The 17,357-nt window shown below is 50.2% G+C and overlaps 1 protein-coding gene across 1 annotated transcript in view; it reads left to right on the top strand.

Moving 5' to 3' along the window:
• The window catches only part of PIAS4 (protein inhibitor of activated STAT 4), a 34,591-nt gene extending 29,481 nt beyond the window's left edge, over positions 1-5,110 (top strand). Inside the window, exon 11 of the mRNA XM_044998221.1 lies at positions 4,470-5,110. Coding sequence (XP_044854156.1) covers positions 4,470-4,675 — 206 coding nt within the window. The 3' untranslated portion in view covers positions 4,676-5,110. The remainder of the gene's footprint in view (positions 1-4,469) is intronic.
• Positions 5,111-17,357: the final 12,247 nt, after the last annotated feature.

Below are 17,357 nucleotides of genomic sequence, written 5' to 3'. Positions count from 1 at the left end.
TCTTCATCTCTGGTACCTAAAGATTTTAAATCCTTATCAAGATCTCCTGAGATGAATAGCCTCGATCTTGGCTATTCAAGCTGAGGTTTTTAAGGAGAACAAACATGCATTACTGGATATCCTTCAGTTCTCAGCTCCTAGGAGAATGGCTCTCATTATAAATGAAGTGATAATTAGAGCCTCCCAAATCTGTGAAATACCCCCAATGTCTCTAACACCCACAGCAAAGTGTACTGATGAGAGATTATGTTCCCAGGCAAGGTTCCCAGGCAAGTGCATTTTCTCACATCCAGTTCCTACTTCCCTGGTTGTGATGGTAAAAAAACAAGTTATGGCAGGGGGGATATAAATCCATTCCTCAGGTCGGAGTCTAAGAGGTTGGACTTGATGGGGAGGAAAGCTTATTCAATCTCCATTACAAATGTGCATTGCCAACCAGCAGAAAATACTATCTAAATATGACTTTGTGAATTGGGACGCTGAGTCCACGTTTACAGATTAGTTATCAGAATCCTCCAGGGAGAATTTTGAGGCATTGATTGCATAAGGCCGTTTGGTGGCCAAAACCTCTTTGCAGTCAACATTGGATGTGGCAAATGCTTCGTCCAGATTTATGGCTTCAGCTGTAACATTGAGAAAGGCCTCAAGGTTACAGAATTCTGGCATAGCTCCTGAGGGCCAAAAGAGCATAGAGGACTTACCTTTTGTGGTCAGTTTTTATGCTTTAAGAAACTGCTGATATGTTGCATTCTTTTGAGGACTCGTGCTACTTTCCAGTCATTGGGGAATTTTATACCCGGGCCACAAAGAGGCGTCATTTTGCGGGGTCAGCTACAGCCCAGCAATATCATCTGAAGTGATACTTCCAGCTGTTCTCCTGCCTTGCTAGGCTGCAAGACTTCTTCAGAAAAGGGCATGAATCACAGAGGAGACCTGGTTCTAATTTTAACCAACCAACCAGCCCATCCTCCTCCTCCATCTTTGGGCAGGCAGCGTCTTTGACTTGCATATTGAGAGCAGCTTACCAGTTGTGACCGTCTCAACTACATCTCAGTTCGGGGACCGGCTGTCTCACTTCTGCAGTGCATGGGAAGCAATAACTACAGACAGATGGGCCCTAAGCACTGTGGGGTCAGGTTATGCCATCCAACTTCTGTACTTTCCCCTTCCTTAACCCCATCTGTTTTCAGGGACCCATCTCACGAGCCGCTGCTGCTGCTTCAGCAGGTCCAGACTCTGTGCTCTGGGAGCTGTAGAGAAGGTGGTTCCTCTTTGTCAGGGAAAAGGATTCTGCTCCTGGTACTTCCTGATCCCCCATGCCCAAGGGAGGGTTGAGACCTATCCTCAGTCTCCATGGTCTCAACAATTACATCAAATGCATAAAATTCCACATGGTTACCCTGGCTGCTATTCTCCCCACTTTGGATCACGCCGTCTGGTTTGCTGCCCTCAATCTTCAGGATGCCTGCTTCCATGTGGTGATTTTTCCCAGACCACAGGAAGTTTCCTAGTCATCAGTCAACATTATCAATACACTGGTCTCCACTTTGGCCTGTCATCAGCCCCACGTGTCTTTAGTGAATGTATGATGATGGTTGTAGCGACTTATCCCCAATGGAGGGGAATTCATGTCCTCCTGTACCTAGACAACTGGCTAGTGAGGGGCAGATCCAAAGAATAAGTCCTCAGTCCTCTCCAGTTCACACTACCTCTTTGATCACCTGGGTTGATTTTGAACACAGCAAAGTAGACATTGATTTTTATGGGGACCCTACTAGACTCTATGAATTTGAGGCCCTTTCTCCCAGGTCAGTGATTCCAAACAATATGACACCTTTGTGCTTCTGGATCTCTAATCTCAGCCTTTGACCATGGTCCACATATACCTGAAGTCACTAGACCATATGGTCCCATGGTCCAGCACGTGAGATTGCATCTTTTTCCTCTTCAGTCATGGTTGAAATTGATCTATCACCCGAGTAGCCAATCATTGGACAGGCTGGTTTGAGTGCTACCAGAGATATTGGGCTAAACAGAACAATGCATGTCAGGTTCCCTTTGCTTGTCCTCTGCTGACCAGGACTCCAGTCAACAATGCCTCCATAATAGCGCATCTAGGGACGTTAAAGGTTCATGATTTGTGATCAGAGATGGAAGCATCTTTTCATATCAACATACTGGAGCTTCAAGCCACTTACTTGTCCTGCCTTTTGGGATCAGATCAGGGAGCATACCACCGGGAGCATATCACCACAGTGGTTCATGTGGACAGTTAGCGAGGAGCCCGTTCCAACCAGCTTTGCCAGGAAGCAATAGAGTTCTGGTACTTTTGCATCAAAGACATCATGCTTTACGGCCTCACGCTTACCAGCTTCGCAAAACCAATTGGCCAACCATCTCAGCAGGACTTTCTCCGAGAACCACAGGTGGTCTCTGAAAAGCGGCATGGTGAGGCCCATCCTCAGGGAATGGGGCATCCCTTCAGTAAACCGGTTTGCAACAAAGGACAGTAAAAATGCCGTCAGTTTTGTTCTTGATCTCAGTCCAGGATCTTTAACCAATGCCTTCCATTTGAATTGGGGATCATCCCTGATGTACGCCTTTTCCCCCTATTCCTCTTATCTCTCAGGTTATCCTCAAACTCTGAAGTTGGACTTGACCAAGCTGGCACAATAAGTATCAGTTTGGTAAAGACAAGGTTGGATCTGTAACCTTCTCAATCTGTCTGTCCAACCTCCCAGACCTCATCTCTTTCCCAACCGACTGACTCAGCACCATGGCTAAATTGCATATGCTACGCTGAGCAATCTGTACTTCACGGTATGGATGGTTAGATGAAGAGGAAAGGCAGTATTTGGAAGCAGTTTGGAGGGTCCTGCTTAATAGTAGAAAATCATCTGCTAGGACCACCAATTTAGCCAAGTGACAGTTTTTTCCATCTGGTCAATATCTAGGGGAATTCAGCTGATGTTTGCTCATGCCCAGGATGCTCTGGGATTACTTGTTACATCTGAAGTCCTCCTGTCTGCCTCTTAGCTTGTTGAGGGTTCAGTTGGCAGCAATCTCAGCATTCCATTTTCCAATCCAGGGGAAGTCTGAGAAAACTGACTCCATGACAGTGAGATTTCTGAAAGGTATTGTCCGTCTGTTTGCACCTGTGAAGGAAATGGTCCAGTTGTGAGACCTTAATACTGTATAGGCCACCCTCATGTGTCCTCCGTTTGAGCCGCTACCAGCTTGCTTTTTGTGTCTCTTTTTTTCTTTCCCAGAAGACAGCCTTTCTTATTGCTATAACGTCCACAAGAAGAGTCAGCGAACTGCAGGCCCCAATGGCAGGGCTTCCTCCTACACAGTTCTTCAAAGACAAAGTGTCCTTCAGGCCACAGCTGAAGTTTTTTATCCAAAGTGATTTCGCAGTTTCACCGTCAGCAGGTTATTTAGTTACCCTGTATCCTTTACTAAGTCACACTCAGTTGATCAGTGTCTTCATACGTTCGATAGGAGGCGATGCTTGGCATTTTATGTGCAAAGGACTAACCCACTTCAATCGTTGCACTGGCTTTTTGTCTTTTATGTGGATCAGATGACAGGACACTTGGTCTCAACAGGCACAATTTCCAGGTGGGAGAACTTCAAGCATTATGACAGCTTATGAAGTACCTCAAGCGACATCTGTCATTTCTCAACATTGTTTCAATATGGGACACTTGCAGGGCTGCTGCATGGTCTTCCATATGTACTTCTATTAAACGCAACGCGGTGGCATCTAGGTCAGATGCAAACTTAGGGAAGGCATTTTTGTAGTCATTGTATGAGTAGATTCAAGCAGTACCAGTAGGAGGTAGGGCTTGGAGAGTCATCTGAGTGAAATATACCGTACATCTGCAGCCACTCAAAGAAAAGATGGTTACTTACCTGTAACTGTTCTTGGAGATGTGGGTGCAGACCTGTATTCTGCAACCCACCCTCTGTCATGTCTGAATCAGTCTCTCCAGTCTTGGATTCTGGTTGCAAAGAACTGAGGGGGGTCAGGGAGGAGCGGCCCATATGTAGGTATGGGCAGAGGCTTTGGGGGCCAGAGGGCATGAGCACTGCCCCGATGGGTACTGCTAAGCAAAATTCTCTGGGTATGTGCACATGTGAGTGGAATATGCGTCTGCACCCATATTTTGAAGAGCAACAGTTACAGTACAGGTAAGTAACCATCTTCCTTTGAGGATGTATGGGTCTTCTGGGGCATCTCAGGAAGTATTCACTTCCGCCCCTGATCTTTTAAGTAGATGGATTTCCGTACTCAGCCTCCCTAGAAGGAATGTTTTATCTGCCCCTTCTCCAAATACTTTTCAGATATGCAAGGAGGCTGCATCCCTCTGGGATTTGCTGTGGTGGTGATGATGATGGTGAAAGAGCTGTCGAGGAGTGTTAGCCGGGAAGTTTTGTAGATGTTCTAACAAAGCCTTTCTTCCCAGGTTCTTCTGATGTCAACGGGCTGTTGCCCACTCCCAATGGTAATGGAGAGAACGGCAAGGTCACCGCTGACGTTGTGGATTTAACACTGGACAGTTCATCATCCGAGGAAGAGGAGGAGGAAGACGACGAAGACGACGACGACGATGATGGACCCCAACCGAAACGACGCTGCTCTTACGAGAAAGGTTTAGTTTCTGCCTGCTGACTGTGGAAGTAGCTCTGAATCTCAGAATGGACAGACTTGAATACTCTGGTGCTTACTAAACTGGAGGGGAGGGGAATTTCTCCTTCGCCTCACTTCCCTTCCTCCCTGGTCTCCTTTTGACGTTCCTATTCGAAGTTAACCATTAAAACGAAAAATAAAACCATTGAGCTGCTTCTTGGTTGGAAAACTGCCCCACTAAACAGCCTGACCCGAGCTCTGCCAGCTCAACCTGACCCGGAGTCCGAAGTAAGAAAAGTGTCTTAAGCCAGGCAGCCAGGATCCAGAGCTAACTGACCTCGGGTGCCATTCAGCATTAGTGTGAATCGCTGGAGTTCCCCTGAAAACCTACAGGATGGCTAACTCCAGTGCATCTCCAAAGCTGTGTGCATTTTTATTGTCTTGTTAAATAACCATTCCTGATTATCTAAAGTTTTGCTGGACATGTGAATGGGTGGGTTAGGGTGGGAAAGAGAGGGACTTGGGCTGGGGGTGGGGGAGGTTTGTATATCCCAGCAAGATTAAAGGGTTTTTTAGGGGTGGGGGAAGGAATGAAAGGAAAGAGACTTAAGATTGGAATCGCACTGTTCTAGCTAGGAGCCCCAGCAGCTCTGCACCTCATGTAAAGAGACACATTTTGAATCCTTTTAATCTAATCTGAAGATAATGTAGAAATTGTGCGTAGTGAATCATTTTAGTTGAGCAGAAGCCATGGGGAGGGCAGGGAGGGCTTGAACCACAAATCTGTTGTATTTTTGAAGTGCAATAACTTGGTGTTTTTGAAGATGCAAAGGGCTGTGCATTCCCTTTTGTAAAGAAGGCTTTGTCTCCAGAATCGGTGCCAGGGGCCCGCAGGGACCTGGGCCACTGTGTAGGCGTGAGGTGGGGTGGAGGGGATGTATGGCCTTCAAGAAAATGCCAGGTGGGGAAATCTCAGTTTCTAGCCAACTACCTCGGTAACTCCAATTCAGGTTTATTTCAGTCATGAAACAGTGCGAAGCCCATCACTGGTACTGCTGACCGATTTAATGTCCTTGTGTTTGGAGACTTAGCCAAGGGCTAAGTGGAGCACAGCGACCACGTATTAATGGCCTCTGGACTTTTCCGCTTCTGTTAAAGCTTTGGTCCCAGACCCAAAGCCACTGCTAAGCTCTTAATGGCAAAACATTGTTGCTTTTGAGTTTCCAAATGGTAACCTTTTCCTTTGTCTTGTAAAGATTTTTTTTTTTTTTGGTAACTAAATTGCCTACGCAGCTCTGCCTGTTCCTAGTTAAAAGCCTCTGAAGTCTGCTTCGCTTTGGACCTTGCCGACTGTCTCATCTGTGGATGAGAATAAACTTTAGAAGGAAGTTGGCATGTTGACTTTGCCCCTTGAGCATATACAAGGGAAGCGTGGAACTCAAAGTAACAGCCCTTAGTAATGCAATGGACCACCCCACCAGCTGAGCAGAGATGCTCCAACCAAGGCCATGTGTGTAGCTTCCAGTCGTGCTGTATAGAGACTTCCCAGCTACTGGCAAAAGACATTCTCTCATTTTCAGCCCTGCCACCCCTTCTGCTTACACCGTACTCTCTAACCATCGGTGAAAGTACAGACGCATGGGCAGTGTGGACCCTATTTCATCTCCTATAATTACCTCTTCCCCCCTAAAGCTTGGGCCTGGAGGAAAGGAGGCAGCTACGTGAAACCACAGAACCAAAGTGATGGTGCTTTCCACAGCACTTCTGATGCATTTAAGAAAAAGTGATGCATTTAAAATACCCCATCAACTTAAAAGCCATCAAGTTCCACTAGAACTCTTTTTAAATACCCTTTTAAGGACCTACTCAAAAGCCTGTAGGAAGAGAGCAGAATATTCTCCCATAGATGCTATTGAGCAGAAAGCTAGACCCTGGCTTTCGGAGTCTTCCCTCTCCAAATCCTCACGGAGACTTGTTGCCTGATGTCCGAATAGCGCTTTCTCCAGTGAGGCATCCCTCAGATTAAGCTGCTTCAAGAAATCCCGGGCCCGGCGGTGGTGGGTTATCATGCTCTGAGTCCTCTGAGAGCGAGAGCTGATCACCTAGGACCTCATGGGCGTGTTTGAAGGGAAAGGTCCTGCCTGCAAATCTGTATTTGGCCCAGCAAACGGAAGTGGAGGCAGGTGGAAGATGTTCCTGCCTTTTTCCCCCCCTCCCTCCCCCCTAAACGAACGCTTGCAAAGCTGACTGGGGCAGGGGCACATCAGGCTGAGGGGGTGGCGGGGGGGATTGTCAAGAGCCTCTCTCGCGTTTCCTCAGCAGCAGCACCAGCCTGTGAAAACGTGGCGAAGGAATTACCCAGTCTTCCCCCTGCCCCCTAAGAGCAATGGAGGGGATGAGGGAAAGAGGCAACCCTGGAATCTCATTCACTCTTCCGCCATTTTAGTTCCTTTCCCACAGAAAAACCTTTATTTGTATGGAAGACTTTTTTTTTTTTCCTTTTTCTTTTTCTTTTTGCAAATAAGCAATATGTTTTCAGGTTGAAACCAATAAATAAATAAAAATAACTTTGGTAGAGCTCAAATTGTTTTACTGTATAAAGTTTTGCGGCTTGCATCCCCAGCCACCCGGTAGTGTTAAGAGTCCAGGGTTTTTTTCTAATATTTGTATCCTAATTTAATTGTTTTTAAATTTTCCAGGCCAAGCCACTGTTTGGAGACATCATGCTTCTGTTACTGCTTTCTGTTTGAGTTGGCCAGCTCCTCCTGTACATGTTTTTTCTTATCCTGTTTTTTTCTTTTTTGTAAAGAAGAGGAAAAAAACAATTATTTTTCTTTCCCTCAGTACACATTCTTCAGCATTCAGAATTCTAGTGTTTTGTTAAATAAAAAGAAAGATTTACATTTAATTCCTAGCTTGTCCTTTTCCATTGTGTACTTTGGGGTGTCCGTCTTCTGACTGAAGGCATGTCTACCTTACAGCTGCTTCAGCCGTCTACACCACAGCTGTGCCATCGGAGGGCCCTTATGTGGACATTGCCTACGTTGACGGAAGGGCGTTTTCCGTTGATGTTGTTAATCCACCTCTTTGAGAGTGAAAGAATTCTTCTGCTGACCTAACTGCGCCTCCACCACGGGTGAGATCAACCTTCCGATGTCGCACCGAGCAAGAAGATTCTCCCAGCACTGAGCAACACAGCTAGGTCGAGCTAATTTTTAGTGTAGAGCAGGCAGGAGAGATGGTGGATTCTTCATTGTGTGAGGTCAAGATTGGGAGCCCGATGCTTTGTTACCCTGTGTTGTCAGTTACACCAGGGGGAAGTGGGCGTGAATGTTACTATGGTGACTTACTAGGACTTTTAAACTCAGTGAGAAGTACAGGGCAAGGGAGAATCTGGTGCTCCAGACGTCTAAAGGAGACGGTCTGGCTCCACTGTACGTTGGGCTTCATGCAGGAGTCATGGGATGGGATTCTCTGGCCAGTATCATGTAGGTGGCCAGGCTAGATGATCATAATGGTCATCCTGGCCCTTAATCTGTGACTCTCCTGTGGAAGATGGCAGAGCCAGGCAGGCTGAATGGGGAAGATACAACATTGCAGCTCTTATGCTGTAACTATGAGTTAGTAACTCTTTAGTGACATGGCTGACTCCACATATGGTTTGCAGCAACACATGGTTAATATTCATAACTTTAGTATCTTACCACATGCAGCCTAAGCGGCCACATGGGTGTTAAATTGGTCATGGCCTCCTTTTTGACTGTGTGGAGGAGACTCCCTTTAACCAGTTTGCCTGTTTATCCCTCCTAGTTCTCGGTGCGGTAGGCAGGGTGTCCTAGAACGCACTGATGGACTGCCACTCTGTGGGCACGTGTCCCCAGTTACTCTGTTCCCGGCCGAGGCACTGGGCGATAGCTGCCTAGATTTTCCCAGAATGCCCAGAGTTAAAGCTCAGCTGTTCAGAGGCGCTGGGGTGGACGAGCTCAGTGGATGTATGGTTACCATGGAATAAATTGCCGTGTGGACACAACTCCATGCATGGGCCAGAAGAGTGTCACAGACGGGTTACTAAGCCATAGCTGTAATCTCAGTTTACATAGGGTCTTGGTCCATAGGAGTATGTGCATCTCCTGCTCATAAATGGGGTGTGTGTACATCTGTTCAATTACAGCAATGAACCTCCCACGTGTCCTGCACCAGAACTCCTGAATTCGGTAGGAATAAAGTGGCTGCCTTGTCCTGCATTTCACATTCCTGCTTGTATCATGAATGGGGCTTCTGAGTGGGAAAGTCTGCTCTAAGCTTGCACGGATCCTTGTACCGATTAAATCTGGGACCAGCCCTTCTTCCTCTCTCCTATTCAAGGATTTTTTGTATTGCAGGTCTTATGATCCCTCAGCATTCACCGTGAGCTCTGACTCCATTCCCTGCGGACATGATCAAATCACCACTTAAAATAGGACACTGAACCAAACCTAGGATTTATACGTTGACACGTTTATTTAATATAAATGTCTGGAACTTAGATCAGGGCCAGAACCGAAGTGGTGTCCTCTTAGCATGGGTAAGAAACAAAATGGTGCAATCAGCAACCGCCTATCCTTGGGCACAGACAAAAAGCATGTGGGAGCCAGAATTGTGGAAGGAATTACACAGGACCCAGGGAGGTTGGAGGTTTCCAAACCTTAACCAGCATGGTCCACTGAACTGGGACTTAGGAAAGCTAGGTTCTTTTCCTAGCTCTGCCACTGAACTGCTGTCACCTGGGTCAAGTCACTTCCTTTCTCTGCCTCTCTCCCTTTGTTTGACTGGTCCACTTAGATTGTAAGCTCTTTGGAGCAGGGGGCCATTGTGAAAGTACAAAGCCAAGGGCTTTGGGATCTCTAGGTGTTACTGTCATTTTAAATAACTCTCTTCTGTCTTGGAAGAGTTTTTTGCTACTTTAATCTTCAAAAAGTTGACTGAGGATCAGTGAGAGCTGGGCCGATGAGGTCCACTAACCAGCAGCCCAGCACGAGAACAGCAGCACAGAGGTCTAAAGCAAAATACGCCAAGGACGGGACTTCCGGGAAGATGCGGCACTGCTTAATCCTGCTGCAGGTCTTGAATCCTGGCTTTGAAATGTCTGAGCAATTCCAACAAACTGATGGGCTGGGAACTGGCAAAGCGCTTGGAACGCTGGCCCATCCACCCGCAGACAGTGAGAGACCGCAGCCTCTGCTGGCCTGGTTCCCTGCGGATAACACAAGCTGTCTTGGCTGCTGCAAATAAGGGAGCCTTCCCACATAAGTCAGATTCTGGTTTCTCCAAGCTTTCTCTGTCGCATTAGAGCATTCAGCCTTTCATTTGGCGAGAGACAGTTACAGCACCATCAATCGTGCCACTTTTATGCCCTTTCTAGGGAAGATTTTTAAACCTTCCCAAAGCCCTGATGCAAGCTTGAAAGTGCGAATTAGCACCCAGAAACCTGGTAAATTGCACAGTTTTTAACGTTCCCATGTCGCCGTAGGAGCACATGGATGCTGGGTAAGGGTGGCTTATCTGGGGCCTAGGATCATGAGATTTGGAGGGAATCTTCAAAAGCGCCTCTGTGGCTGACGAGCACACGTCCCACTGGCTTTCGGTGGGACGTGTGCTCCTAAGTCACTACGGGTCTGTCTACATTGCATTGAAACGCATGCAGCTGGCCCTTGCCAGCTGACTCGAGCTTGGGCTGCAAAACTGGGGTAGACATGTGGGCTGGAGGCTGAACTTTGGGCCCCTCCCTCCTCGCGGGGTCCCAGAGCTTGGGCTCCAGCCCGAACATCTACACTGAAATTGTACAGCCCCGTGAGCCTAAGTCAGCTGACGCGGGCCAGCTACGAGCGTTCCACTGCAGTGTAGACACATCCCCTAGGCTACATCTGGGCACTTCCCAGCACGTGCAGCAGCTTAGATCACCCCTCCAAAATCCTAGGTACAAGCTTGGGGGGGACTAGCCCGCACCCCCATGGCCACCCCGCTATTTCAGCACACTGGCTTGAGGACAGCTGGCATGTGTCCGTCTGCCTGAGCCGGGAATGACACCTCCCATCTATAGATGCACCCTTAGGGACTTCTGCAAATCCCTCTAACTGGAAAGGCCCGCTTCTACACTGATACTGTTCTGGTGGTGCAAAGGGGTCTCCCTTTGGGCGTAAACGGCTTCGAGTTTGGCAGAACCTTACATCTGAGTTGGGTCATACAGTGGAGGAAGGTGAGTTAATGTCTCATGCACAAGGCTGACTAGACGGGCCACGTGGAACCTTGCCGGCTGGTTCTCTTAACCTGTATTATTAAAATACGTTGGGATTTTAAATTGGTTTAATTTTTCTGGGCACTTCAAAAAATGGGGTAAAATGCCCTGCTTCTATCAAACAAAGGCCTGTTCTCTATTCTGAAGGGAACGTGTCCTTCTTTTATCATGACCAGGGTGGAGCGAGGTGATCTTTCAGTTCTATTCTTAAACAGGTGGGCCACTCACTCCAACAGGAAAGTGAGGACGGGGTAAGGGTAGAAATTTGTTCTTTTGCAAGATAGGCCTAGAAGAACATGAGAACACAGTAAGTGGGAGGCTGGCTGAGATGAAAGCTCTACCCATCATTCAGTTGTCTAAGAGGCACAAGCCATCTTAGATGCACAAATACACACACATTGGAGTGGACAGACCTTCTCACGCTGAAAGTCAGTATGGTTTCGTATTGGTGCTCTTGTGGCCACAGGAAGGTTTTAAGAATTGGCAGCTGCTATATGGTTCAGAGCAATTTTGCTTTTAATTCTTGAGCATCACAACCATCTTCTTGTCCTCGGGGTCAAAGATTAAGGGTGCAAGGGCAGTGAAGTGCCCAATTTCCATTTATTTGCTGGGCCAGTTGAGCACTGAACTCCCATTTGCGCCTCTGGAAATCTGGCCCTAACAGCGGCTAGTGCTTGATGACACAACAGGAGCGGGTTGTTGCTTGAATATGTCGTGCTGGTTTGCCCAGCTAGTGCCTTATTCTTAAGTTGCTGGCTGAGGGTGTGAATGTTTCTTCCCTTCAAAAGCTTTCAATCCATCCTATGATTCTTTGTGATCAATTATCCTGTGACCAGTGTGAGAAACAGAATTCTTCAGAGAGCGCCTCACCGTGGAATTCCCAGTCTTGTGCTCCTCATTCACAGCTGAAAAACACCCATTGCTCTCGGAGTCCTTGACCTCAGAAGTAGCAGCCTGGAGCACAAGACCCGTTGTGCACCCTCAAGCCACGCCAGTACCTTTTTTGGCTTTTTATCAGCTCTACCTAGTTGGCTTCCTTCTGACCCTGCTCAGCAATGGAGCTCCACAACTGGTCCCCCCCACCCACAACTCAACTCTCCTTTGGCACCTTTCCACCCAAGGGAGAACACTGCTCTTATGGATCTGCAGCCCCTCTACGGTAACACAGCCGGTGAATAAGCCTGCCGATGGCTTTCAGGTTTTGTTTTTTCAGGAAGGTCTCTCAGAAGATCCACCCTCCTTAAATATCTCCCAGCCCTCTTCTGTGTCCTCCCTTGCATCGCCCTAGCAGCTCTCTTCTCTTTGTGAACCCTGGCCTTGCTGAAGAGCTTGGCTCAGAATTCCTCCACCTCGAGCGGATTAATCATTTTATTTATTAGGCTTACAGGCCAAATCCTGCTAAACCCGTGGCTTTGCCAGATAAACAGGCTGCTTTGCAAAGGCAGCCCGTTTGTGAAAACACAATTAGCAAACCCGGTAATCTGCACTAATTATCAGGCACTCAGGAGGTTCATTCCCCTCAGCTCCTGTAGGGTTTCCCTGGCCCCACTGGAAGCCGCTCCTCCTGCTGGAGGAGGAAAGGGGGGTGAGCTCGGGTGAAACCCCCAGAATTGCCCAGACCATGGAAGAGGCAGGAGCTGGGAGCAGACGCCAACCTGGAGCCTCCTTCACAATTGATTATCTGCTCTTCGCTAAGGGGAAGCCAGCCAGCGGGGAGCGGGAGTCCAGGAGCTGCCGGCCACAGGACATCCCTGGCTCCTCCGAAAGGAAATCAGTGGAAGAGGAGGTTCGGGGGAACCCACCGGTCCCTGAGTCTCTGGATCTGCTGGACAAACCCAACCAGTCTTACATCGCCCTCATCTCCACAGCCATTCTCTCCTCCCCGGAAAAGAAGCTGCTGCTCTCGGATATTTACCAGTGGATCATGGATAACTACCCGTACTTCAAAAACAAGGTGAGTTTCCCCCTCTCTTGGGGTGGTAGGCTTGCTGGGCCGGTGCGAGGGCTGGAGCGGGTCCAGCAGTCCCCGGTTCATTCGCACCCTGGGCTTCAGGCTCTCTAAACCCCTCTTGCTCCAGAGTCACTCCTTTTGGGGGCTGCATTTTGGCTCCCGAGGAGCCGAGCGATTCTATAGAACTTGGTTACGCTTCCTTTCGTAAAAACCCACCGGCCCCATCTGAGTCGCTCGGCGTGGGGGCTTGCACGGCGGCGGCTGAATCGCAAGGCATGGCTGCTTCTCTCTGATTTTTTTTCACTGGGATTTTGGGGGGGGTCACATGGGGGTGGATTTAATTGTCCAGTACAAACTTGCCCCTCTCTGGGGAGGAGTAGACCCTAGATTGCCTGGCCTCTGAAATTAGACCGGCAGAGCCGATGGGGGTGGGAGAGAACTAGGGAATACCTCCTCTTTGAGGGAGAGTGGAAAGTTCTCAGCTGTTCGCCCCTTCGTGCCCCGAACTCGCTGAGTCCCTAAGGGCGCTGTATCCTGTTCGTCGCTGTTGTGCCTCCTCAGCCTGATTTTTCAAACTTGCTCTTCATGATCTGCCGTGCGTGCGAGAGGGCAGGGTGAAGGCAACGTTCCCCCTCTTGCCTTCCAGCCGCTGTGGGTATAATGGATGGAAAAGGTCAGGAAACGTTCAACTGGAACGTCTGCTCTAAACCTCCGTTGCTTGGGCTGCTGAGCCGGCAAGGTGAATTGTAAAAGCCCTTTTCCGGCCTGGCAGGAGAAGGCAGCGGTTAGAGGTGCAGGTGCAGGAGAGTCCGCAGCTTTCGGACCTTGAATGGTGGTGGGGTTTGGTGTTTTGTGTTGTGTTTTTTTTCCAGGTCAGTCTCATCTTTGAAAACAATCTGACCGTGACTGTACTAGGAAACTGTCCCCGTCTCTGGGTCGTCCGAACGATTGAGCAAACACAATGAGAATTGCGCTGCTGTCGAGTACATGGGGATGCTCCCTGGCAGGGGAGAGGGGTCATAGGTTCCTGAGCTGGTGTTGCTTAGGGCTTAGAATAGGGTGCGGGGAACCAACATGTGGGACCAACTCAAGGGGCCCGCAAAGGAGGCAGAAGAATATGGTGCATCTGCCTTTTTTTTCTCTTGTTTTTTCCATAAGTCACAACAAAAATCTGCTTGTTCACATTGCAAAGTGAGGGCTGGCCATCCCTGGAAGAATCCCCGCTGGCAGGGGGAGAGCGGAGATTTAGCAAAAGCAAGGTATGAGCTGAGAGGCTGCAAGCTGCAGCCACTGAGAGAGGGAAGCGGTTTGTTCCCACCGGGTCCTTCGACACTTGGTGTTTTGTTTGGTTTTTTTTCATTCCAATGTGGAACGAACCGTTTGGAGCCGAGACGTCTCTGTTAAAGATTCACCCAGCAATCGCAGGCACCTCCACAACCTTGTTCCAGCAAAACTGGAGAAGAGCGGACTGGATATTTCTAAAGTGAGGAAAAACACCAGGGGAGGGGAAAACTTCCTTTCTCCATCAGAAAGATGTAGCGTGACCAGATGTCCCGATTTTATAGGGACAGTCCTGATATTTGGGTCTTTTTCTTGTATAGGCTCCTATTACCCCCCTGGTCCCCTGTCCTGATTTTTCACATTTGCTGTTTGGTCACCCTAGATGCCAGAAGTGTGTAAGGCTCAAGTCCAGGGATGGGGGGCATTCTTTTTTAAGTCCTTTGCAGGGCCCCCTCTAACTTGGTTTATCCATCTGTAGAGCTCGGGGACACGATGGGACGGTTGAGGGATCCACCGATGAGCTGCGATCCTGGCATGAAAACAGGTCTGGGATCTGGAGGATTTGCTGCTCATGTAACCGCTGGTTTTATTGCCTGCGTTCCTACTCCACCTGCCTTATCTCAATCTTCCTCCCCCGCTCGTTGACTTTGCAGGAGAAGAGCTGGCGCAACAGCGTCCGGCACAACTTGTCCCTGAACGAATGTTTCGTCAAGGCCGGGCGAAGCGACAACGGCAAAGGGCACTTCTGGGCCATCCACCCGGCCAACCTGGAGGACTTCTCCAAGGGCGACTACCACCGGCGCCGAGCCCGGAGGCGCATCCGCAGGTGAGAGGTGGCTCGGGGTTGGCGAATCGGGGCTAGCGGCACTAGGGGCTCAGATCCTCCGCTTATCCCTAAGCCAGCTGCATGGTAACCCCCTCTCTAATGGACTCTTAACCTCTAGCCTGATGACCAGCAGGCACTACTCCCCTCTTCAGGGCTAAGACCATTATTCCTTCATGCTGACCTGAATCTGACCTTGCCAGACCCAGAATGTTACCCGTGTTCTCCTTTCACTGGAGCCTGGTCCTGCAGGTGACCTCATCTCCACCCTTGCTCTATAATCACCCTTCTACTCTTGGAGGGAGAAAAGAAACTATCACGTCTCCTTTCAGCCAGCTGGGGAGACTCAGCCTGATGCTGGGTTGCAGTGAGGCGGGAAGAGGTCTCGGCCTGGTGCCTTCCCCCTCCCGTGTTTACCAAACGTTCCTCGGTGCGTGAGACCAAGGACCCCTGCAGGTCTCGGCGATTTCATGAAATGCAGCCTCGTTCGTTTCTGGCTTCTGGGGCTCCAGCTCTTCCATGAGCAGGGGGCTAGTACTGGGGCGCTAGGACTCCTGGGTTCAGCTGTGCAGCTTCTAGACAAGTCAGCCTGTGGGGCGCAGTTTCATCTGTACAATGGGCATAACACCCACCTCCCTCCCCGGCTGCTGAGAGAGGGCTGAAGTTGGGTAAGCACTTACGGAGAGGCACTCAGGTGAAAGATACTAGGGTAGGGAGAATAAGGGTCCCAGGGGAAGAGATGGGGACTATGGAAAATCAGGGCATGTCGGAGAGAGACCCACTTCCAGTCAACCTGTGGAACTCCTTGCCAGAGGATGTTGTGAAGGCCAAGACTGTAACAGGGTTAAAAAAAGAACTAGATACATTCATGGAGGACAGGTCCATCAATGGCCTCTGTTTGCCAGGAGCTGGGAAAGGGTGACGGGATGGATCACTAGATGTTTAGCTGTTCTGTTCATTCCCTCTGGGCACCTGGAACTGGCCACTGTCGGAAGACAGGACACTGGGCTAGATGGACCTTTAGTCTGACCCAGTCTGGCTGCTCTTATGTTCCCTCCTGGGGGCCAATATGAACCCTTGCACCCTTGGGGTGGAAGCTGCAATAGGGGACGTAGCTGAGAGAGCTGAACCTCCCATGGGGTTGCTGGCCCCAAACCGAAGCGGCCCTGCCTTGGCGGGGGTTGGGGGTGATCTTACCTTCCCTCCATCAGGGCCAACCCACCTGGTGCGCTGGCGAGCCGGCTGCCGGGGGAGGCGCGATCTTCCCCTTCCGGAGCCAGCTCGGGGGAGTCTGCCCCAGCCCGAGAGCAGGAGCTTCGTCTGACTGTCCTCTCCTTGCCCCATGCAGGATGGCGGTGAACCTGAGCTGTTACCACCCCTACGCCTTCTACGGATTGAGCTGCTGCCCAGGACGTCACTGCCTCTGCTGCCCTCCCTACGCGTACCCTGCTGGCCCCGGCCCTTCTGCACATTGCCAGCCTGGATTCCCCCTTCTCCCTCTCTGCCCACCCGCCTCCCAGCGTCGCCCCTACCTTCCCGCGGGCGCCCACAATGGCCTGCAGGAGAAGCAGCTCAGCTGGCCTTGGCACAGACCCCACTTCCATCGCCCCCTGCAGGCTCATCCGTACCTGTAGCCTGCGCTTCTCCAGCCTCCAGGGAGCCTCGTGCCACCAGGGATTGTCTCAGCAAGGAGATCGTTGGGTGCTTTTCCTCCTCTGCGTTGGAGCAGCCCCTGAACAGCGCGGCGGGGTCTGCCTTTGGGTCCCTGGGGCCTGGCGAGCCTCCCCTTTTGAAGAGGGTGGAGGTAGAGAAGTGACTTGGGACTCTTGTGACTCCACCCTCGAGTAGCCCCACTCCATCTGAGTCCCTCCAGCCAGCCAGGCGTGGGGCAGCAGCAGTAGCTGCATACCTGCCCAGCGTCTTCAGTGGCTGAGTGCTGATGGGCTGCCCTTCCTCATGGGCTGGAGCGTTTCCTCGGTGCTGCCCCTTGCTGCATCCCTCTGGGGTTTTGATCTCAAGACTGATGGGGGCCCTAAAGCTCCATAGCACCTCACTGCTGTTAAACCAGCAATCGGACAGGCCCTCAGCCTGCCACCTCCCTATAGGACATCTGTCCACCTCTGTATTGCTCCAGGGGCACGCATGCAATCCTCTCCACCCCTCCCCTCCCCCGCCCGCTAAGTCTTCTGCAGCATGCACAGAAGCTCTGCAACTTCTGGTCTACGAGTGCCTCAGCGTTGGCCACTCCTGCTCTGGGGGCCTAGGCCAGCGGTAAAGGGAAGCCCAGAGCCTTTCGCATCAAGCTCCCCGGCTCAAGCGTGGCTTGGCTCAGTAGCTGATGCTTCGTGGGTGACTACGGTGCTGTGCTGGTGGGAGGAAACTGGCCCCGGCTGGG

The sequence above is a fragment of the Mauremys mutica genome, chromosome 24 (genome assembly GCF_020497125.1).
Source record: "Mauremys mutica isolate MM-2020 ecotype Southern chromosome 24, ASM2049712v1, whole genome shotgun sequence".
Classification (NCBI taxonomy): Eukaryota; Metazoa; Chordata; order Testudines; family Geoemydidae; genus Mauremys; species Mauremys mutica.
This window is presented reverse-complemented; position numbering and strand designations above follow the sequence as displayed.